This window comes from Manis pentadactyla, chromosome 8, assembly GCF_030020395.1.
Source record: "Manis pentadactyla isolate mManPen7 chromosome 8, mManPen7.hap1, whole genome shotgun sequence".
Classification (NCBI taxonomy): Eukaryota; Metazoa; Chordata; class Mammalia; order Pholidota; family Manidae; genus Manis; species Manis pentadactyla.
In genome coordinates this window covers 48300178-48324634 of record NC_080026.1, presented here as the reverse complement: position 1 = coordinate 48324634, position 24457 = coordinate 48300178, and the positions used below count along the sequence as shown (strand labels likewise).

Here is a 24457-nt window from a genome sequence, read left to right as displayed (position 1 = left end):
GGTAAAAGTCCTACCATGACTGTCAAATGTTTGGATCGAACAAGTGGAATTTTCTCCACATATTTCAAATGGATGAGTATATGTGGCTAGGAAATTAACCTGAAGTTGACATGGGAACCATAATCTAGGGCCATTTATTCCAATTACTTCATTTGGGATCAAGTCTTCTGCGGCTATGGCTACCATTATACTGACCAAATACATAGTTCTTCTCAGCAGCTGCACTTGATAAATGCACTTGTCCATGCCTCACTTGCCAGAACTCAAGAGGTTTAACCAATGGATCTGTTGAAGCTTCATCCAACAATAAGTTCTGTGATTCTGTTTATAGCACTGGATGGCCAGCAACCCTGTGATTAGAAGAAGCCCCACCATGCATTTCTGAGACACAAGGAGCCAAAAGGAAGGAGGCTGGGATAGAGGAAGGAGACACAAAACTCACGGTCATGTCAGCAGATGAGCTCATCATGTGGGCTCCTGACTATCTTCCAAAGCCAAATACAAATAATATTCATTGGTCAGCTGATGGCAAAATCTGTGCTCAAATAAGTAGCTGGTAAACTAATTTCCAAAGGAAAAATGGATTCAGAATGGTCAAAGCTTCTGTGGCAGGTATTTTCAAAATCACATGATTATTGCAAAAAAGACATTTGCTAGGGACTTTTTATCACAGAGTTATTAAAGTCAAGAACAAACAGAGGAGATTTGCTGAAGGCTAAAAGCTTTGCTTAGTAAGTGGTGTGGCTAAAAAATGGCTGGCCTTGGGTGACCCAGACTGTGCCAGGGGTGGCTGCTCAAGGCAACTCTGGAAGCAGTGCTCTCTGCTTGCTTTGCCTGAGAACTCAGCACTTACTCTGATTTATTATCATTAATCAAAAAAATCATTCGAGTTCTGTTTCAATGACCCTAATCTAAAACATTACCTATTTTTATACCCAGAAACTTTGTTCAGCACTGGTCTTTAGATCTTATTATTTAAAGATCACCGTGTACCCTCTCTTTGCTTTGATGATCTTTCATCAAACTTTGACCAAAACTACAATAAAATTCAAACATCCACAATTTAAGCTTTAATCCCTCTCCAATCAAAATTTTAAGATTTTTTTAAAGGGAAAGTTTTAATGAATATAATATATTTTACCTTGTCTTGTTCAAAATTAATGTCTTAATGTTTGAGCAATGAGTATTATTTTTGTCATTTAACAAAACAATTAGAGTTGCATCCCATTTTTTAAATAGGTATAAATTAGGAATATAGTACAAAAATTGGTTACAAGAACAGAGACATTATTTGCCTGCATTGGTGGGATTACTGTGGTTTTCAATGTTCTTTTTCTCATTTGTAGTTTTCTGTACTTCCTGTAATGAGCACTCGTTGCTTTTGGGGGGAAAAAAAGAATAAAAGAAACCTCATCTAGGAAACAAATGAATTAGGAATTGTTTCTGCAGCCTAGACGCCTGGCATTCACTCCCCTCAGGAGCTCAGACTTTGCCTGAAGGTCCATTTCCGTCTGAAGGCATGTCAGGTGAGCAGTGAGGTCCCTGCAGAAATGTCCTGGGTCCCAGCCCTGCAAAGTAACCATGACACCAAAGTCTCAATCCCAGTTTACACCTCTGAGACCATCTGAAGGGTTCTAGAGAACTTTAGTGATAAAATAAAACATTAATTCAGATTCCATTCAGTCTGAAATTTGCAATGAGTTCTTGAGATATGTTCTTTCAAGACTGTAGTACCCTTTTCTTCTGCAAATTTTCACTGTTTACTTTTGCAAGAAAATCATTTAAAATGTGGCTTTAAAATAGGGATGAAAAAAATTAAGGTTATTTCAAAGTCTCTTCTGCCAAGGCTAACAATTCACTCATATTTTTAGAGTCTAAAAATATGTAAGATAACATTATTACTAATAATCTAAAATGGGTCTACTCTGAACCATGGCTCATCTCCATAACTTCAGGTTGGCCAGTGGTTGAGAACACACCTGTGAGAGGCACTCTCACTAAATTCTAATCCTGGCTTTACTCTTACCAGCAATGACCTTGGAAAAGAAGCAGATAACCCTGAATCTCAGCTTTGTGCAGGGAAAATGAGAATTCTCAACATCTATCTCCCGAAGGTTTGGAATGGATTTCATCAAAGGGATTCCTAATAGACTACCTGACACACTGTAAGCTCTAAAACATCACAGATGTTATTACTCCCTCCTGATAGCAGCAATGTTTTATATGTGCCTAGTGATTCAAGCTCTTCAAGATGCTTTCAGATCTTTTACCTCATTTGATATTCAGGCAGCCCTTTCAGTACAAAAGCAGTAATTACTGTCCCCATTTTTCTTTTTTCTTTTGTTGTAAACAGGTGAGGAAACTAAGGCTTTAGGGCTCAGAGAGCAGATCCAGGCCTCTCTGCTCAGTGACAGATACTCATCTGAACTTCAAAAGGCTCCATGCACCAAGCCCCATCGTAGCAAAATTACGTTCTTTTCAAAAACTCCACTTTCAATGCTTTAATCAAATCAAACTGGTGTTCCCGCATCACTCTAAATTATTTAGGTTTTGTTTTGTAAAAATAGCAGCTGAGGTTATTTAGAGCTTATTGTATGTCTCAAGCAGTGGTCTAGGAGCTTCATTCCACTGCCCCATTGAAACCCCATAACAATCCTATGAGGTAGGCATTGTACTGTCCCCATTCTACCATTGAGGAGACTGAGGTCCAACTTACCCAGGATTGAGATGCAAGCAGACTGTCTCCAAACCCCAGCTCTTAGTCCTCTGGTATTACTCAAATCACATTTGTCCAACCGACCATACAAACACTTTGCAAACTGCTTTCACACACAACAAATCTACCAGACAGGGAAGGCAGGTTAGTAGGGTTCTCTTTTACATTTGGGGAAACCCGACGCTACAAGACGTGAAGGAGTGTGTCTAAAGTTAGCCCGCCCCCTTCTGACTCAGCAAGGACACAACGCCTCACTCTCGGACTCCAAATCGCACTCTCTTCCGAAGAGTCGCAAATTCCTTTGCATATACTGTAAGAGTGAGATGGTCGAAGCCCCGTCATTCTTGGAAAACAACCATCCGCTTAATGGCCTCTGTGTCAACACTACGAGTTGACCCCGTGACTCGTGCTCCGGGCGGTAGAAATGGAGAGAGCTCCCCTGAGACCGGCTGTGGGCGTTACTGTCACCAAGTCGGAAGTGGGAGGTGAAATTGTTTGCAGAGCGGCCCCTGGGGAGGTGCCAGCTTCGCGTTCCAGGTCCCAGCCCCCAGGTCCCCGACTGGCCACAGGGCGTCCCCTGTCCAGGGTGGGGGCGCAAATGATAGTTCGGCCAACGGTCCCCCGACTGCTTGGATCCCCACCACGCCGCCGCCCTTTCCTCGGCCACCCGGATTCGCCACCGGGGCGGCTCCGAACAGCACTGTTCGAAACCCGCTCTCCGGGCTTGTAGCGCAGTCCTGGGTCAGGGACCCGGCCGGACTCGCGTGGGCTGGCAGCCGCGCACCGGCTCCTCTCCCAACCCGCACGCCACGCCCCTGCCTCATTTCCGACACCTCGAAAGGAGTGCGTGGGACCCAAGTTGTTAGTAGAGGCTCACTCTGAACCTGCACGATTTCCAGGGACAGAGCGCGCCCTCCTCGCCCGGGTCCCACGGCCCCGCGGGGCTGCGGTGACAGTGCCCTACCTTCGCGGAGACCCCCGCCGCCCCCTGGGGACCCGCGCCCGGCATGCGCCCCTCCAGCTGGTCCCGCTGCGCCTCCGCCGCCTGCAGCTCCCGCCGAGAGCCGGCTGCATGCGCCCCGCAGCGGGCGAGGAAGGAGCCGCCGGCTGAACGGGAAGTGGGGAGGCGGCCGGCGAAGAAGGGGAGGCAGCTTCCTTTCCTCGGGGAGGCGGCGGCTTCCTCTCCAGCGGCGCCCCTGCACACACTCGCTCACACGCGTACACGCCCACGCCCGCAGCCTGTCCCCTTGGCCTCTCTAAGAGTCTGCTTTTCACTTTCGCTCACTTCTGGGAGAAGAGGGAGGGGAAACGCGCGGGGTCGGGTGTACAGGGGATAGATGGGAGACCTTTTGTGGGGTGGTTTCCGAGGGCACCTCCTAGACGCGTCATTAGGGAAGTGACCTAAGGGTTGATGAAAGTGATCGAGTGGGTGAGAGGTGGGAGAAGGTAGGGAGGTGGCGGACCCCACTGGGAAAGAGTTGCCGGCGGGGGTGGGGTAGGGGAGCAGTGGAGTAATTGTTTAAAAGTGAAATGTGAATCCAACTTTCTAAAGCTTCTGACAGCACCGGGCTGCTCCGCCAGCCTCCACCCCAGGTTGGGCCGCCCCCCAGACCACGCTCCTAGGCCAGCCTACACACCTCCTTCGCCCTTTCTCTTTGGCTCATTCAGGAAGGATCCGGAGCAGCCTCTGGGTAGCACTGTCAGAGGTGATTCTTGGCCTCAAGGAGCTCACCTCCTGTCTGGAAGATAACATATGCAGGTAAAACGAAATGGCAACTTACACGTGCCAAGAGCCAGAGGCTTGCCACAAGAAGTGTTGCAGATATTTGGGGGTAATGGGGAGTGCTGTAAAGCAGAAGGATCAGGAAGACTTTCTGGGGGAATGAGACGGATGTCACTAGACCTGGAGGAGGGCCACAGTCCTTTAAAAGATAAGAACTTTGTGAGTGGAAACACAGAGATGTGCTTAAAGCCAGTGTGTCATGAGACAGAACCAGTATGAGCGTGGATGGTAAAGATGTGGGAAAGGTGGAAGGGACGTAAGATTGGATGGGGCTGAAGGGAATGACAGAGCCCACTAAGCAGAGATCTAAATTCAATGCTGCAGTTGGAGAGATTAGAAAAGTCTCTCACAGTTTGTTTGGTTAGTTGACTGAAACATGAACTGAGAAGTGATCACAGTAAATGAAGTGGAAATTCCAGAAATGCCTTGTTATCCTATAAAGGAAATATCCAGAGGCTTAGGGAGATTGGAATGTTAGAGTGAGTTTACCATGTAAGACCTGCTTGCCTCCCCGAGGACACACCTTTCACCGCGACTCTGGTCATGTATCATCTCATCATACAGCTTTGTGGCCCAGAGTCCTCGATCACTCTTCTCTGTAGGTCAGAAATTATAGTGGGAACTGTGGCCACTCAACTGAGATCCCCAAACACAGTGGAGATGGTTGGATCCCAGGGTGCCAGCGATCACCAAAGGCAAGGTGAGTCTGGTTTCGGTAATGAACAGCAGAGTCAAAGCAGAAACCAGAAGTGACTCCTGAACTCATTCGGATTGGTAGGTTGATCATGATGTTTCTACAAGTCAAATAGACAGGAATTCTACTACACTCTTACTTGAAAACTCCTAGATCAAGTGAACAAATGCTTAACTTGCTTTTCCAAAACAGAGAGACTCAACCCTTCAATCACCAGACTGAAGACCCTGTACTCCTTGAATGAAGGAGGAAAGACCCCGAAACACTGCCAAAGTTTTATACAGTTTATCTTTCTTCCAACCTACCCCCAAAGGGACATATGGCCTTTTATCAGGGTGACTATGCATTGGGAAAAGGAAATAATCAGACTTTTCAGGAATTACTGGACAGTAACTCTGAACTGACACTAAATCTGTGAGACCCAAAACATTGTGACTCACCAGGCAGAGCACAGGCTTTTAGAGGTCAGGTGATCACAGAATTTTAGCTCAGGTGGGTGTTTGCACCCACCCTGCAGTTATTTCTCCACTTCCAGGATGCATAATTGGAATAGACATATCAGCAAGTGGCAGAGTTGGTTCCCACACTGGTTCCCTTACCTGTGGAGTGAGGACTATTATGGTAGGAAAGGCCAAGTGGAAGCCACAAGAACTGCCTCTACCTGGGAAAAGAGTTACCCAAAACCAACAGTGCATTCCAAGAGGGATTGAAGAGTTTGGTGCCATCAGTCAAGAACATGAAGGATGCAGGGGCGATGAATCCCACCATAACCCCCATTCAACTTGCCCATGTGGCTGGTACAGAAGACTGATGGAGCACGGAGAATGATAGTACATTATCATAAATTTAACCAGAGGGTGATTCCAGTTGTGGCTGCTATACCAGATTTAGTTTCATTGTTTGAGCAATTAACACATCCCTATAACTGGTATGCAGCTATTGATCTGGCAAATGTTTTATTCCATACCTGTTATAAAGCCCACCAGCAGCAGTTTCTTTCAGCTGGCAAGACCAACAATACACCTTTGTTGTCCTACCCCAGGGTATATGAACTCTCCAGCCCTACATCACAAGTTAGTCAAGCAGGGACCTCATCCCTTTTCCCATCCACAAGACTTCACACTGGCCCATTACATTGATGGCACCATGCTGATTGGACCTAGTGAGCTGGGAAGTAGTAACTAACTCTAGGCTTATTGATGAGACATTGAAGTCATGGGGTAGAAAATAAACCTGACAAAAATTCAGGGGACTTCCATCTCAGTGGATTTTCTAGAGGTCCTGGAGTGTGGGGGATCCCTTTGATGGTGAAGGATAAGTTGCTGTATTTAGCCCCCCACTACAATCCAAAAAAGAAAAAGAAAAGGCACAACATGCAAGGTCCTCTTCAGGTTTTGGAGGCAACATGCTCCTTATCTGGGTGTGCTACCCAAGCCCAGTACCAAGTGACCTGAAAAGCTGCTGATTTTGAGCAGGGCCCCAACAAGAGGACTCTGCAACAGATCCAGGGTGCTGTGCCAGCAGCTCTGCTACTTGGGCCGTGTGACCCAGCAGATGCAGTGGGGCTGGGAGCATGAGTGGTGACAGAGATACTGCTGGAGGCTTTGTCAGGCCCCTACAGGTAACTCATACCACAAACCTTTGATTTAGGAGTAATGCCCTGCCATCCTCTGTGGATAACTTGTTTCATTTTGAGAAATAGCTTTTGACTCATTACTGTGCCCTAGTAGAGACGGACTGCTTGGCCATGGGCTACCATGTTACCATACATCGTGAATTGGGTGTTGTCTGGCCTACAAACCATGACATTAGGTGTGTAGAGCAATGCTCTGTCATCAAATGAAACTGGTATATAGGAGACCAGCTCAAGCAGACCCTGAAGGCACAAGAACGTTACATGAGAAAGTGGCCCAAGTGCCCGTAGTTTCCACTCCTGCTATATTGCCTTCTCTCTCCCAGCCTGCACCAGTGGCCTCATGGCCATCTTTCTATGATCAGTTAACTGAGTAAAAGAAAACTCAGGCCTGGTTTACAGATAGTCCTGCAAATATTCAGGCACCATCCAAAAGTAGACAGCTGTAGCACTACAACCCCTTTCTGGGACATTTCTGAAAGGCAGGGTGGAGGAAAATCCTTCCAGTAGGTAGAACTTTGAGCAATGACACTTTGAGCAATGAAAGTTCAGAAATGAGAAATGGCCAGAGGTATAAGAGAGAGTATGCCAGTTCATGAACTGTCACCAATGGCTTGACTGGATGGGGTCTGAAGGGAACATGATTGGAAACTTGGTGACAAGGGCATCCAAGGAAGAGGTATGTGAATAGACCTTTCCAAATAAGGAAAAAACTTGAAGATATTTGTATCCCATGTGAATGTTCACCAAAAGGTGATCTCAGCAGAGGAGGATTTCAATCACCAGGTGGATAGGATGAACTATTCTGTATCTACCAGTCAGCCTCTTTCCTCAGGCACTGCTGACACAACCCAGTGGGCTCATGAGCAAAGTGGCCATGGTGGCAGGGATGGAAGTTATTTATGGGCTCAGCAACACAGACTTCCATTCACCAAGGCCACCCTGACTGTGGCTACTGCCGAATATCCATTTTGCACCAGAGACCAACAATACAGCACCATACCAGGGTAATCAGCCAGTTTGTGCCTTGGTGGCAGGTTGATTATATTGGACCACTTCCATCATGGGAAGGGCAATATTTTGTTCTTATTGGAATTGACACCTATACTAACACCTTCCCTGTACACAGTGCTTCTTCCAAAACTACCATCCATGGACTTTTAGAATGCCTTGTCCACACAGCTGATTCAGGAACTCAATTCACTGTGAAGGAAGTGTGGCAATGCTCACAAAGTTCACTAGTCTCATCTGAACTTTGTGATGTTCCCTATCATCCTGAAGCAGCTGGTTTTCTAGAACAATGGAACAGGTTGTTGAGGACTCATTTATGGTGGCTGCTGAGTAGCAATACCTTGCAGGGCTGGTTTGCCAGGAAGCTCTCTGTATATGTTCTGAATCAGCACCCAATATATGATACTGTTTCTCCCATTGTCAGGATTCATGGGTCCAGGAATCAAGGAATGGAGATGGCAGTGACCACTCACTATGAGCTCCAGCGATCCATTAGCAAAGTTTTCCTTCCTGTTCCCACAACTTAATGCTCTGCAGGACTAGAGGTATTAGTTCCAAAGGGAAGAATGGTTCCACCAAGAGACACAACAGTGATTTCATTTAACTGGAAATTAAGATTGCCATTTGGCAATACTAGTCTCCTCATGTCTCTGAATCAACAGAAGAAGGGAGTATGGTGTTAGCTGGGATGATTGATCCTGACTACCCAGGGGAAACTGGACTCTACTCCACAACAGAGGTAAAGAAGAGTATGTCTGGAATATAGGAGATCCCTTAGAGCATCTCTTAGTGTTATCATGCCTTGGAATTAAGGTCAGTGGAAAACTACAACAGCCCAGTTCAGGCAAGGCCTAGACTCTCTAATAATGAAGGCTTGGGTCATACCACCAGCCAAAAAGCCATGACCTGCTCAGATGCTTGCTGAGGGCAAAGGGAACTGGTAGTTTAAGAAGTTAGTTAAGCTATGACCATATGACCAGTTACAGAACTGAGAATTGTAATTGTCATGAGAATTTCTTCCTTATTTTGTTATGACTGTTTACATATGGATAAGGAAGGGAAGAAAATAAAGATACTTGATATATGATTTTATATTTTATCTTTGTTTTCTTCCCTTCTTATCCACTAGGCTCCTCATGTCTCTGAATCAACAGAATAAGGGAGTTTTGATGTTGGCTGGGATGACTGATCCTGACTACCCAGGGCAAACTGAACTCTACTCCACAACAGAGGTAAAGAAGAGTATGTCTGGAATATAGGAGATCCCTTAGAGCATCTCCTATAGCATATTTATAGCATAAAATATATTAATAATAATTAAACTTTCAACACAGTATTTAAATTATGGGATATGTGGAAGAGAACCAAGGACTATGCATGCTTCCACTGGGAAGGGTAGTGATTTTCATTTGTACTCAGGATACTCATTTCATGTGAAGTAGAAGTGTTGTGCTAGTGTCTTTATTTGGAGATTAAGAATGGTTTAAGGAGGTAATTCCACTCCTAGGAATTTACTCAAAGAAAACAAGATCTCTGATTCAAAAAGACATATGCACCCCTATGCTTATCACTGCACTATTTACATTAGCCAAGATATGGATGCAACCTAAGGGCCTATCAGCAGATGAATGGATAAAGAAGATGTGGTACAAAACATATATGCTATCATGGATATTATTATGTGAATATTATTCAGCCATAAAAAGAAAACAAATCCTACCATTTGCAACAACATGGATGGAGCTAGACGGTATTATGCTCAGTGAAATAAGGCAGGTGCAGAAAGACAAGTACCAAATGATTTTATTCATTGTAGAGTATAACAAAGAAGCAAAACTAAAGGAACAAAGTAGCAGCAGACTCACAAACACCGAGAAGGGACTAGCATTTACCATAGGGGAGGGGTTGGGGATAAAGGAAGGGAAGGGAGGGAGAAGGGGACTAAGGGCACTATAGTTCTCAATCACAATATAGGTAGGTCACAGGGAAGGCAGGACAGCATGGAGAACACAAGTAATGACTCTATAGCATCTTACTTACACTGATAGACAATGACCACAATAAAGGCAGAGAGGACTGGATAATAAGTATGCATGTTGAAACCACATGTTGTTGATGTGAAACCATTGTAAGATTGTATATCAATGATACTTCAATAAAAAAAGGAAAAAAATAAAATTCGTAAGGAGATGTGTGTAGGTGCTAAGGCGATGAAAGATGGACTGTGTGTTAACTTGGCTAAACTATTGTGCCCATCCACTTAATCAAACACTAAACTCAGTGTTTCTGTGAAGGTATGTTTGCAGATGTGGTTAACATCTACAGTCAGTTGACTTTAAGTAATAATTACCCTCAATAATGTTGGTATGACTCATCCTATCAGTTGAAGTCCTTAGAAGTAAAGACTGAGGTTTCCTGAAGAAAAAAATTCTGCCTCAAAATTGAAGCCTCAAATCCTGCCTGAGCTTCCAGCCTACCAACCTGTCCTACTTATTTCAGACTTGCTAGCCCTGACAGTTGCATCAGCTAATTTCTTAAAGTAAATATCTTTCTGCTATTTATCTATCTATCTATCTATCTATCTATCTATCTATCTATCTATCTATCTATCTATCTATCTACCTATCTGTCTGTCTGTCTATCTGTGTCCTCCTTCCATGTCCACTCCTTCCTCTGGGTCTCCTTCATTGGCTTCCCCTACTCTATCCATCCCTTATGTCAACCTTTTCCAGAATTGCATCCTTGGCCTCTTCTCTTCCTGAGTACCCCCCATACTTAACCTGATTATCTCATCCACTTCACAGGTTTCAACTACTCTGATGCAACCTTAATAGGCATCTCTAACTGCAACGTCTCTCCCAAACTCCAGATTCATAATTCCAACCTAGAGGCTCTGCTGGTCTCTCAAATTTAGTATCACCAAAACAATTCTCACTGTCTTCTCCATGCACTCCCAGAACTGCTGCTTTCCCTGCATTAACTTTTCCCAAGTTAGGTTCATTCTCCCCTTGTTCCCCTCCCCTAAGCTGGAAAGCCAGGGGACAGTGCTACATACTCCTTCACCTTGTCCTTTACGTTCAGGCACTGAGCCCTGTCCATTCTCAGAACTGTCATTCAAACCAACAACATCCAAAGCTATTCTCTTCAATTTTCCCTTAACACTGTACGTCCAACTGTGTTCCCCACCTCACCCTGCTGGGCCCTATAATCCATCTAACCAGCGCTGCCACACTGTTTGGAAGGCATCCTGCCATTTGGTTAGGAGCATAGGCTCCACCTTCAGATGACTACATGCTTATCTAGCTCCACTACCTCTTAGCTGTGATCATTGGGAAGTTATTTAGCCTTGCTCAGTCTCAATTTGCTCATCTACAAAACAATTACCAATAACGTGTAGCACATAATGTTTCATGAGAGGGTCTGATATATGATCTGGGGCCCAGGCATTGCAGTTTTTAAAGTCCCCTAGGTGGTTCTAATGTGCAGTCAGGGTTAACACTACTGAACTGATGTAGTGGTAGTTTGGATGGGTTTGTGGTAAACACAGGAAGATCAGTTAAGAAAGAAACAACATTCCAGGTAAGAGATCATGATCATTGTAATGAGGACAGAAAATAGGGGTCATTGTCAAGAGATACTTAAAGATATAAAATTATATAAAACTTGGTGAATGGATGTTAAGGGTAATTGGGAGGAGAGTATCTAACATGACTCTGGTTTTTAATTTAGTTGACTAGGCTGAGTGGATAGTGATGCCATAAAGCTATGGTTCCCAAATATGTTTGTTCACTATGATCACTTAGGGATATTTTATATTTTTTCCTAGTCTTATATATAATCTACTGTGCTAGACTGTATAGTCCTTGCCTGTCAAAAGCCTGTGTACAGGATTATTCTATATTATATATATATATATATACACACACGTATATATATACACACATACACACACACATATATATGTATAAAATAATAAATATATACATATAATAATAATAAATTATTATTGTCAGCTTGATTATTCTGGAACTATGTTTTGCAGAATCCCCTTCCCTGGAAAGTCACCAGTTACACTTGATCAGAAGTACTACATTTGGGAGATTGGCAGTGATACAGTAGCCATTTTGTTTGAAAGGCTGTTGCAGGTTAGAGGCAGTGGAGACAGAGGCAGATGTGCTGCTGGGCCCCACTTTGTCCTTCTCTTCCCTGTCCAATTCCCAGGCATACCTCCCAGTTATGGGTCCTGCTGACCAGCAGCAGCCCCAGGCTCACCACAGATGCTTCTCTGCACACTCACATGGGAAGCAGACACAAAGAGGCATCAGCCTTCCTTAGACATCCCTATCAGCCCCCTTAACGGTCTGACTCTAACAGCTGGTAATGCACAGCTTCCAGGATTCCTGAGAGCTCCAACTCATTCACCCATGGCAGGGCTGGTTAAAGACCTTTCTCAGATTGTCCAACTCCCCTTCTTGAACTTTTGCTTCTCCAGCAACTCCCACAATTAAGTAAGGTCTAATTTCTATAATATATTCCTTTTTCCACAATATCCATAGAGGTTCTGCTTCTCCAAAGGTACCCTCACCTATAAACCTACTGATTCCAGATCTTTGGCATGGATATCACAGAAGTCTTCCTTAGTTTTATGGCAGCTTTCTCATTCCAACACAAAGCTGTATTAATTAGGACTCTTTTATTTGCAACTAACCAAAAATAACATACTCTAACTTAACTAAAAAGAATTTTGTGAGGATACGAAGGTGCTTCATGGCATAATGAGATGGTCCTATGGAAAGACAAAAGCCAGTTCTGGAAAGCCAGCAGGACTCTGGTGGTTACTACTCCCTGATTATTGCTGTGCATCTGCTTCCCATTGCTCCCAAGTTTATATGTTTCCAAGCCAGCCACATGGAAAGCCTGACCCTTGTGGAACCAATTCTAAATCTCTAGGAATGAGATTTTGATTCATCCAGGGTAGGCCAGGAGCCCATCCCTCATGTTATCAAGTGTAGCTAAGGAAGCAGGGCCACATAGGAGCATAGGGTAAGCACAGCCCCTGGGAAACCAGCCCTGAACACAGGGGTGACACGCAGATAGGGACCACTGTGAGCTTGACAGCCAACCCGAAATGTGTGTCTACTTTAAAAGACATGGTGAGTGTCAGACTCCAAGAATTCTGCTGTTTATGAGCAAACAACTGCTTTTAATACAGTTTTCATCATGGCTATTACCTAGCAGTGTCTTCATGAATTTAAGCTCTGGATACTGAGATGTGAAAAGAGTGTCTACAGGAAGGATCACTGAGAACAAATGATGAAGAGATCATTGTTCAATCAATATCCTTTCAATTTAAATTTTTGGAAAGCTTTTCCTCATGAATACTACCAAAAGATTCAGGAGAGCAGGAATGGAGGAATGTCGTAGATGCCAATACAATTTGAGGTTGTAGCATAGAATCCTTGCATCAGTAGCAGAATCAGCAGAAATTCTGCTCTATTGAAATTATGAATGTCTGCAGATAAACTCACATAGCCCATGAACATTAAATACCATAGATGTATTTTGCAGCAAGACACTAGAAGCTCAGAGGGAAAAAAATGTATGACTCTTGCCAGGACAGTGAAGTTCAAAAATTATGTTTAAGAATATGGAGATCTTTTAGAAGTTTACTAATTACAGCTAATATTTACTGGGTGCTTACTACATGCCAGACACTGTTCTACGCAATTTTAACTTGCTAAACTTATTTCACCTTTGCAACTCGATTATTACACCCAATTTCAGACTAGATAATGAAGACACAGAGAGGTTGGAATTTGCCCAAAACCACAAATAGTAGGTGGAAGAGGAGGGATTGAACTTGTATGTCTTGCTGGGGAGTCCACATTCCTACCACAATGATATACTCTCTCTCACTAGACAAAAGGCATTTTCTGATGCCTGAGAACAAGCTACCACTCTCCTTCCATATGTATGGTGAGGCATACTTGGGTAATAAGTCATTCATATCATCGCATTTTCATCCATAATATCCTCCAATATCTTCCCTTAGTTTCATTCCCAGAAGTAAGTGAAGGTAGCATATGGCCATCTTGCCCTCTGTATAATTAATGCACCTTTTCATCTTCCCTTCTCAACTGTAAGCTCTTTGAGGTCAAATATCATGGCTTATTCGTCCTTGCAGCCCCAGCCCAAAAACTTACTAGAATGAATGTTCTAAATTGGGATTCTGTTACTTGACAGGCTAGTTGATTAATCTCTCATATCTCCCACAAATTCTTTGAGTATGGCAATGATAGATATTCACAAGCATTCCCATCATGTTACATAGCTGGAGTGAAATAGAAAATATTCTCATTGAGAATAATAACAATGCTTGAACAATTCTGGGAAATTTAATTGTCTAAAGGAGATCTTTTCTTTAAAAAAAAACTTGAATGAACTGGAGAAAAGAAACCTGTCTTAAACTCAGGAAATAGCATTAGACAACATAAAGACTGATCTGTTAATGCCTGGAAAAAGAAAATCAGTTCAGTTTCAAATACCATCAGATAAGGGTCATGCCAAAGGTTGTTATCATAATTTTAGGCTAAATATGCAAATATAAATAACCTTCCTTTTGCAGCAAATATTGTCTAAAAGCTATAATAGTAAGATAATACATGGGAAACTGTGGGCTCTCATTCTAGATATGTGGTCCTGAGACACCCCTAAACTGTGGCACATCTTTATCTCCCAGAGGTTAGTCTCTGCTAGAGATGTGGCATTCAAAATGGGTTTATATGATGAAATGGCCAAAGCCATGGGTTTCAGCCTCAGACAAGTTAATTATGAATTCAATGAGAGCAAAGAAATGACAGTGGAATGTTCTTGGGGTGAAAGAGTTTATACCCAACTTTATTCCCACAGTGGCAGGTCAATCACTAGAATCCCATCCACTCAGAGTGAGTCAACATGCAGCAAGCTGGTCTCTGCCTCTGGGCCTCTCTGCCCACGCAGCCATCTTAGTCTCTGTCCTCGGCACAGCCACCACTCCAGCCTCTGCTCTGCTCTCCTGCAGCCTTGCAGCCATGCCACCATGCCTCCCAGAGCACTGAGAGGAGATCTTTATAGAGACTCAATAACAATGTATTTGCCCACACATGTGTAGTGAGCTAGCATACCAGGGACAGGTGAGAATCCTGGCCATAGGCACCTTCACTTTATCCACAGAAGAGTACTTACTTTTATTTTGCATTAAGATCCACCACTCATGGGGTTTTACCTGTTCTTGCCTCAGTTTACCACATGCACTGTGGGGATACCTAATTCCACTGACAAGAATCTCTCCAGTTGGAGGTTCATTCACAGTTAGTTATTCATTATGGGACAGCCAAAGCATGCTCCTCCCTTTGCCACTCTCTGCTTTGAATAACTAAACTTCATTCTCTGTTAGAAATGCAGTATCTACACTTATTCCAGTTGCCACCACAGAGACACTTGTCCCTCTCTCAGTGACTCTCCTTAGTTATTAGCTTAACCCCTCAGCCATATCACCAATCACTTCCACAAGTAGGCATCTCCCCTTGTTGCTCTCTCACATTGACCAGCTTGTGTGACCCCTGACAGGTAGCACTTTGTTTCTCTTAGTGTTCTCATACACAAGAGACATTAATCACCAAGTAATACGAGGCAGCTTGCTGTCATGAAAAAGCTCAGCAACCTCAGTCTTTGCTGATTTTCAATTTTCCCCCTCAGTGATGACTTTGACCAACCCTCTTCACAGCACTGCTGCCCCAATTCTCTCACAGATGATTTCCACACTGTATGATCAACATACATTCCTGGCTCACCTTTACCTAATGGAAGAAAGACAAGCCCCCAACTGAGGCATGCTGCAGCTATCAGGAACTTGTAAATGCCCCGCTCACCAAAGTCACATCTGCAGAGGACAGCACCTGGCAAATTTTAGGAAGCCACACAGGCAATTTCTAAGTGAACAACTCAAGTGGACAACTGTCCAAAGTAATGAGGCAGTCTCATTAATAAAGTGGCCAAATTGAGGTTTCCCACAAATTGTTTTCCCACTAGGCCCTTTCTTTCCATTTGTTTCATAGTGCAAACATGTTCTTTAATCTTCTCTGACAAACACTGTTAATGGTCAGTGCCTTGCCAATGGGTTTCAGCCTCAGGCAAGTTCGCTATGGATTCAGTGTGACCAAAGAAATTGACAACAAAAAGTTCTTCGAGGTGAAAGGGTTTATTACCCGGCTTGTTCTCCGGCTGTAGGTGGAGCACTAGCATCTCTGCCTCCACCCAGAGCCCTGGGCCAAGCGCCCTATATACTGCAATAATAGCGTATTGCCTAAAGGTGTGGAAACAGCAGCCCAGCAACAGGCCAGTTACATCATCAGGTGGTTTAAGTTCAGTGAGGATCCTGGACATAGGAACCCCAAATTCCCCACACTCCACCCCTCCAGGATTCTCGCCTTACAATCTACACACTTTCAATCTTCCGCAATGGTCCCTGTGCGAGAAAGCTGGAGCACTGTAACCAGATTCCACAATAGCAACGGAGGATACCAACTTAGAGAAAATAAAAATGAAGATACAGCAACATTTTGCTACAAAAATTATAATAATCCAAAAGCCAGAGGAACTTCCTAATCCACAAAGACTTTAGGGGCAATAAGACACATGTTTTAATGCCACCAACATAGGCAAATCTTGTCCATCAGGTAGGATGCATGCAAAAGAGTGGTCCTGTGATAGGACTGTAGCAGGAAGGGGGTCCCTTCCAGGTCTAGTATACCATACTTTTAGCCCCTTACTGAAGGGTCTATATATAGTGCTAGTGGAGCTACATGCACTGGACATACTGATAAAACAAAACTCCCTGGTAAGATGCTCTTACCTTCTGGCCATTCAGGATCTACCACTGTGATCTTTGGGGGCCACTCTGCTGTTATTAAAGGAATACACAGGAGGCCAGCTTCCAGGCCTTGTCACCAAGGTGCCAGGAGAGCCAGCCATCTTTGGTCCTTGAGTCAAAAGGTCCAAGGCCATGTCCACTCAGTGGAGTCTCCAGGGTTCAGTGCAGTTGGTGCTGGCAGCAAGATGTTATTCTGGTGGCCAAACCTCGGCTTCAGTGACTCTTCCTTGGTTTGTACTTGCAGTTGTATAGGGGAGGCAGCCATATGTGTTAACATGTATACAGGGCTCAGAGCTCCCTTTCAGGGTCTCTCATTCAAACGCCCTAGCATGGTCCATAAGCAGACTAACCATCCCCACAGACTATTGGTATCTGACTTCAGTCCGGATTGTAACAAGCCATTGTGCCTCTCTATCATGCCTGCTGTGGAAGGATTGTATGGCACATGAAACTTCCACTTGATTCCCAGCTGTCACACCCATTCTGGCAGTGTACGTCCAGTAAAATGGGTGCCCTGATCACTCTAAATTACCTGTGGTCAGCCATAGGCAGCAAAAGACACTCCAGGCCTCTTTTGGTTGTCTGCTGGTCTGCACAACAGGTAGGAAAAGCAACCAGAAGTCCAGTAGCTATGTCCACACAAGTCATCGCATACCTTCTGACACAGGTAGAGGCCCAATATAGTCTATCTGCCACCTGACGAGGGGTATAAGCCCCTTAGCTCTTGTCCCATGTTGTGGTGAAACCCAGTGTAAGTCCATTTTGAAGCACATGACACACTCATGCTGGGCTCTACTAACTTCCTCGAAGGTCAAAGGAAAGCCCCACCAATGGGCTACAGCCCCCACTGTCTTTTGCCCTGCATGCAACAAACACTGATGAAGCCATTGAGCTACATCAGAGGCAGACTTTCCTTCTAACCAACGTATCTGGGCCAATTTATCTGCCTCATCATTTCTTGAGGATGCCAGTGGCAAATGACCTGTTACATGGTATACTGTAATTATTTTAGTCTGACCACAGACCCATAAGTCTCGCCAAAAGTCTTGCCACCAAAGGGGTTGGTGACCAACCAGCCAGTTGGCATGGTACCAGGTTGGGAGCCACAGGGTCACCCTGATAGCCAGCCCAGCTGTCAGTGCAGACAACTATAGGGGAGGGTTCCTGGCTGATCACAAGCCACACAGCCCGCAACTCTGCCCATTGGCTGCTCTTCCCCTCACCATCTTCCATCCACATTGTCTCAGTCTTAGGATCGAAAGCTATGGCCCTCCATTTTGGGGGCTTCCCATGGCTGGAGCTGTCTGCGTACCATGCATCTTTGGGAATAGGGGCTCTTCCCGATAGGGACACTCTGCTAGTAATGGTTCAAAAGCACATCCTTCCTGCTTTTCATTAGTATATGTCACCAACCCCAACAAGCATTGGACTTCTTCACTCAAGGGGCTACTAGAGAAGGCACTATGCTGCTGTAGGTAAGTATCCCACTTGCCAAGTGTGGGTGTTTGTGCCACACCACTCCTTGGCTTTTGGTCCAGTCTCGTACCGACCCCAAGATGGGACAGGTGGTTATTACCTTTATTGGGGCCATTGCAGTGATGGGTTCTATAGCCAGCAAGGCATCTTACAGGAAAGCCAGTTGGTTTTCTATCAAAGTGTATTGTACCTCTGCCCCTTTAAAGAGTTGTGACCAGTATCCAACAGGTTGGAAAGTTCATTCAACCCACAGCCAGAGACCCCAGCCATAACCATCTTCAGTGACATGAACATCCAGCTCACAGGGCCTTGATGGGTCTATCACACTGAAGGCCTGCACAGCCTTGACTGCTCATTTTGCTGTAGTAAAGGCCGATGCACAGGTCTCATCCCAGTCCCATCTGACACCCTTTCATACCAACCAGAACAAGGGCTTCAAAATTTGCATTAAGTGTGGTATAAACACTCTCCAGGAGCCTAGTAGACCCAGAAACTCCTGTAGCAATGCTACAGTTGTGGGGGTAGGAAATTCCTGGACTTTGTCTATAACTGCTTCCGGTAAAACTTTGGTCTTACTCGAATAGACGACCCCCAAGGATTTGATAGACAAATCAGGTCCCTGTACCTTGGTACTGTTCACAGCCCATCCTTACTCCTGTAAATGTTGCAGCAGTCAAGGTGCTGCAACCTCTAGATCTGAAACAGAATAGGACATGAGCACAACATCATCAATATAATGGTACAGTCACACCATTGGCAGTTTGTCCCATGTAAACAAGTCCTGGGCTACAAGTCCATGACAGATGGTGGGGCTGTGGAGGTATCCCTGTGGGAGGATGGTGAAAGTCCATTGCCATCCTTCCTATGTGAAGGCAAACTGTTGCTGAATTTCCTCCTCAATGTCAAAGGAAAAGAAGGCATTAGCAAGATCTACCACATAATGGTATGGTCCTAGTTCATGGCTGAGGGTATCCATCAAGCCTGCAATAGAGGGGATGGCAGCATGCATAAGGGGTATGACTTCATTCAGTTCTCTGTAATCCACAGTCATATGCCAGGAGACATCTGCATTTTTACAGGTCACACGGGGGAATTGAAAGGACTATGGGTTGACTTTATAATACCCACCATTTCCAGCTCCTGGAGAGCTTCTCCAATCTCTTTGTGCCCTCCAGGCAGTTTGTATTGTTTGGTATTAGTCACCTGCTGAGGCACAGGCAAAGCTATGGGCGGGTGCCTAGCATGTCCCCTCAGAACTGCCTTCACCACACATCGTCTCAGTCTGAACTCACCTGCAGTGCTCTGCAGCCATAGACCCTGCAGGATATCAATCCCCAAAATATACTCAGCGATGGGAGATATATACACGGTATACTCTGTGGGGGTAGATGCCCTATTCCCAAAGGGATTTGGACTTTTTTCACTCTGATAGCCTTCTCCCCCGTATCCATCTATGATAGTGGGGGTCCCGGGGAGCTGCTCAGGTTTACCATGAATCAGGGAACATTCAGCCCCTGTGTCCACCAAAGCCAGGACACATTGTATGTTCACTGGGGATCAATGGATAGCTAGTTTACCATGTGGCCTCCAGTCTCCCCCTGGTCCCTCAGGGCAGATACCTTGACCTTTCCCTCAGTCAAACTGTGTTCCCCAATCACCTTCCTGTGTGGGCTCAAGTGAGGTTGGCTCACTCTCCAGCAGGAAGTCTTGCAAACACACAGGCTGGATTTGTGGCTCTGTCTCTGACCTCTGCCTCTTTGGTCTTAATGGCTGGGACTGCTGCTCTGGTTTCAGCTGTTGCCATAGCTCTAGTAAGATCCTATTGGACTTCCCATCTAATTTCCTTGCATATGCTCCTGCCAGTATTATATCAATCCACATCTGGGTCCTCGTAACCTTCATGGAGCCCTGTAAATTATTCTTGTGAGTAACAGGTCTTATTTCTTTCCAGATTCTCATTGCTTCAGACTCTCCTAAGTCTGCTACTGTATGTGTCACCTCACTTATGGGATTCCCTAAGTGAGGAGAAAGAATGGCCACTAGAGACCCAAAGAGAGATGTAGGAGCCATGTGCAGTACCATATTTCTCATCCCAGTAGTGAAAATCTCTTCATCTGGGCCATAATTCTCTGGACTGTAGATGGCATATTTTATGCCTAGCTCTCATAGCACCTGTTGGAGTTCAGCATATGTCTGCCATCTGACAGGATAGGATGGCAGATCACCTGGATTGGGCCACACAGCATGAAGTGCACCCATAAGCCAGTCGAGGAGGGAGTGACTCCCTGGGGTCTGATGTGCATTTTGTAATCGCTGCTCAAGGCAGGCTACACTGTCAGGGAAGACAGCTTCCCCATCTCTGATCCCAGCAGAACAATTTCATCCACCCCTAAAGTCCCCAGATGCAGGAGCCAAGCTGATACTGACTCTAAGGGCTTCTGCCTAAACCAGGAGCCCATATCCAGCAGCTCATCCTGAGTATATAGGAGCAGACCATAGAGTGCTCCATGACCTGGGGAGGGGTCTGCTCCTCTCCTTGGGGAACTTTCAGTTGCTGGGTCTTTATTTTCTTTACAACCACTGGGCATGCTTTCAATACAGGAGGCACCAGTGCCTCCTGCATCACCCCTTCATCCTTCTTCAGCTCCTCCATTTCTGGGGCTGATGACACCTTTCTCTCCACTCCCCCAAGTGACTCCTCTGCTACAACCTTTACCTTTTCTACTGTGCCTCACAGCAATGCTACCTCAGTCTTCAGAAGGTCTCTTACCTTCACCTCAATGCTTCGCAGCTGACATTCTTGTGGCACCTCCACCTGTGCTTCCCTCAGGAGTTCTTTTTCCTTCATGGCCTCTTCCTCCTTCAGAGCACCTGGCAGTGCTGCCATCTCGTCTTCAATGGCACCTTGCTGCCGACTCTCCTGCTGCCTCCTCCCACATCAAGGCCATCTCCTTCCTCAGGGAATTCACAGAGGTTTGCAGCTTTTGTTCTCATGCCACCTCCTCCCGTATCAATACCATCTCCCTCCTCAGGGCATCCACAGAAGTCTGCAGCTCGCATTCTCATGCCGCCTCTTGCAACAATGCCACTTCCCTCCTCTGGGAATCTACTGAAGTTTGCAGCTCGCGTTCTCATGCTGCTATTTCTTGGGTCTCCTCCGTAGACCTTTTTAAGTCTGTGAGAAGCAGCCAACCCACAAACCCCACTGCCTCATGGGCACTCTGCTTCTCAGAGGATCTGCTCACTCTACCAAGAGCCATCCCTGCTGCCTCAGGTGTCACCTCCACTTGCCTCCAGTTCTGGGATGGGGCCCAGTCCTCTAGGAGGCAAGCCACCTCAGACTACATTCCCATTGGGGGACTGTGGATAAAATGAGAGTTCCTGTGGACAGGATTCTCACCTGGCTGTGGTTGACTAGCTCACTGCACACCTGTGGGCAATACATGGCTGCTGACTCTATATAAAGAGCTCCGCCCAGTGCTCTGGGTGCAGCAGGGTGGCTGTGCTGCAAGGCCACAAGAGAGCAGCAGCTGGAGTGCTGGTAGCAGTGAGGACAGAGACCCAGAGAATGGCTGTGTGGGACAACTGTGCAGAGAGGCCTGGAGGATGGCTGTGCAGGATGGCTGTGTGGACAGATGGGCCCAGAGGATGGCTGTGAAGACAGAGGGGCCCAGAGGCAGAGACTGGCTTGCTGCATGCAAACTCACTCTGAGTGAATGGGATTTTAGTGACTGACCTGCCACCTGGAAATAAAGTTGGATATAACCTTTTCACCCCAAGAACGTTTTGCTGTCATTTTCTTTGGTCACATTGAATCCATAGCGAACTTACCCGGGGCTGAAACTCATTGGCAAGACAGGGACAATCCATTGTTTCCCCATTCACAGGGGCAGCCCACTGAAGCACCCCTCCCATAAGGGCAGCAGCCTGTCTTTTTCCTTGGTCAACAGTGAACCCTGATGACTTTCACCAATTGTCTTGCCTCTCTAGCCTCTGCTCTGCTCCAAGTACTGGGTCAACCTCTTTATTTAGCAACACAGGCAATAATGGCTTATTGCCTATGGGTGTGGAAGCAGTAACCTAGCATCAGGCCAACTACATCATTAAGTGGATTAAGGGCAGGTGAGGATCCTGGCATGGGCACTTCCATTTTCCCCACACGGGCATCAATTGTTTTATTTCCTAGCTTTCTTGTTTGGAAACAAGGGAAACCAGAGGAGTGGCTTTTAGACTGTCAGATTTTACAGGTGGTCACTAAAAATTAAAGAAAACTAAGATGGTCAGATATATAATATTACCAATTTTTTTTTGGCCAAGGAATTTTTTTTAAATTTCCACCAATTTCTTTCACCACTACTTCATAATGAAAAGCCCTTTTAGCCTCAAAAAAACAGAAAGAAACAGAGAAAGAAAGATGTGATATCAGAATAAAGGGCACTCCCTTAAATTGAATGAATGTTTGCTTTTTGAAAAATTCATTACTTTACTCTGGGTTTTTCTGGGTTTTTTTAATCATTTTGCCTCGACCTAGTGAAACTTCCATGGACCAGTCTGGAGTGGGTTCTATGGACTAACTAGCCTGAGAGTCAGCAAGCCTTTCTGTTATGTGTGATGCAAAATTTTACAGCAAGAAACCCATGAATATAACTAGGCTTTATGTCATGAAACCGTTTGCCTATTTGTCAGGTACAATCTGTTCATAAAGTTTTGAGCTTTTGATTTGGACTTTGAGAGGACAAAAATGGCAAGTAGTTGAGAAGAGAGCCAATCCACTGGTAAGTATAGAGGTATTCACCAAATACTCAGTCACTGCCTTCCAGGCACACAGTGTTGAAGGCCCTCCCAACTCCTGTGAAGGTGGGCATGCCTGCAGGACTTGCTTTGGTCAACAAACTGTGAGCAGAGGTGATATGTGTTGCATCTGAGTGAAACCTTTTAGAAGCCCATATCTGATTTGTGGCTCAAGTCTATGCCACTTCTCTGGGACAGAGGAAGTTTGCCTTGAGATGGGGCTTCTGTCAGCCCAAATGACCGTGACACAGAGTCCACCCTGTGAACTTTTACAGAACATATAACATGAGAAAAAAAAAACTTACATTGAATTAAGCTATTGAGATCTGGATGTCATTTGCACAGGATAACTTATCTCACTGTGATTGGTACACCAAAGAGCTCCTACTTCTGACAGCCTGTTACCTGATTGGCAACATGATGTCCCAGATCATGAGTTTTACAACTGGGAGCTACCTTCAGACTATCACCAACAATACTCATTGTGGAGAAGTTGGGGTTCCTAAGGCCAGGATCCTCACTGAACTTAAACCACCTGGTGATGTAACTGGTCTGTTACTAGACTACTGCTTCCACACCTTTAGGCAATAAGTTATTATTGTGCTATACAGAGAGCTCAGCCCAGTGCTCTGGGCAGAGGCAGAGGTGCTAGTGCTTGACCTACCACTGGGAGAAGTCAGGTAATAAACCCTTTCACCCCCCACAAAGAACGTTTTGCTGTGAATTTGTTTGGTCACACTGAATCCATAGTGAACTTGGAGAGGGCTGAAACCCATTGGCAAGACAATTGGCAAAAGTCGGCAGGGTTCATTGTTGACCAAGGAAAAAGACAGGCTGCCCTTATGGGAGGGGTGCTTCAGGGGCTGCCCCTGTGAATGGGGAAACAGTGCATCATCCCCCAGTGGGTATGTGGCCTGAGGTGGGTTGCCTCCTAGAGGCCAGGACCCACCCCAGGACTGGAGGCAAGTGGAGGTGACACCTGAGGCAGTAGGTGTGGCCCTTGGTATAGTAAGCAGATCCTTTGAGAAACAGAGTACCCATGAGGCAGTGGGGACTGTGGGTTAGATGCTTCTCACAGTATTAAAAATGTCTAAAGAGGAGACCCAAGAAGTGGCAGCACAAGAAGGCAAGCTGCAAACTTCTGAGGATTCCCTGAAGAAGGAAAAGACATTGATGCAAGAGGAGGTGTCACGATAACGCAGGCAGCAAGGTGCCATTTGAGGGGTAAACAATTCCTTACCAGACGAGACGGCAGTGCTGACAGGTGCTCTGAAGGAGGAAGAAGCCATCAAGGAAAAATACAAACTCCTGAGGGAAGCACAGGCAGAGTTGGCAAGAGAACGCAAGCTGTAGAGCATTGAGGTGAAGGTAAGAGACCTTCTGAAGACGGAGGTAGCATTGCTGGGAGGCACAGTAGAAAAGGTAAAGGTTGTAGCAGAGGA

The 24457-nt window shown here is 45.4% G+C and overlaps 1 protein-coding gene across 1 annotated transcript in view; it reads right to left on the bottom strand.

The window, feature by feature from the left end:
* Positions 1–24457, bottom strand: part of DISC1 (DISC1 scaffold protein) — a 561660-nt gene that overhangs the window by 495874 nt on the left and 41329 nt on the right. The window contains 3 exon segments of the mRNA XM_057505361.1: positions 2717–2766; positions 3358–3549; positions 3681–3823. Coding sequence (XP_057361344.1) covers positions 2717–2766; positions 3358–3549; positions 3681–3823 — 385 coding nt within the window.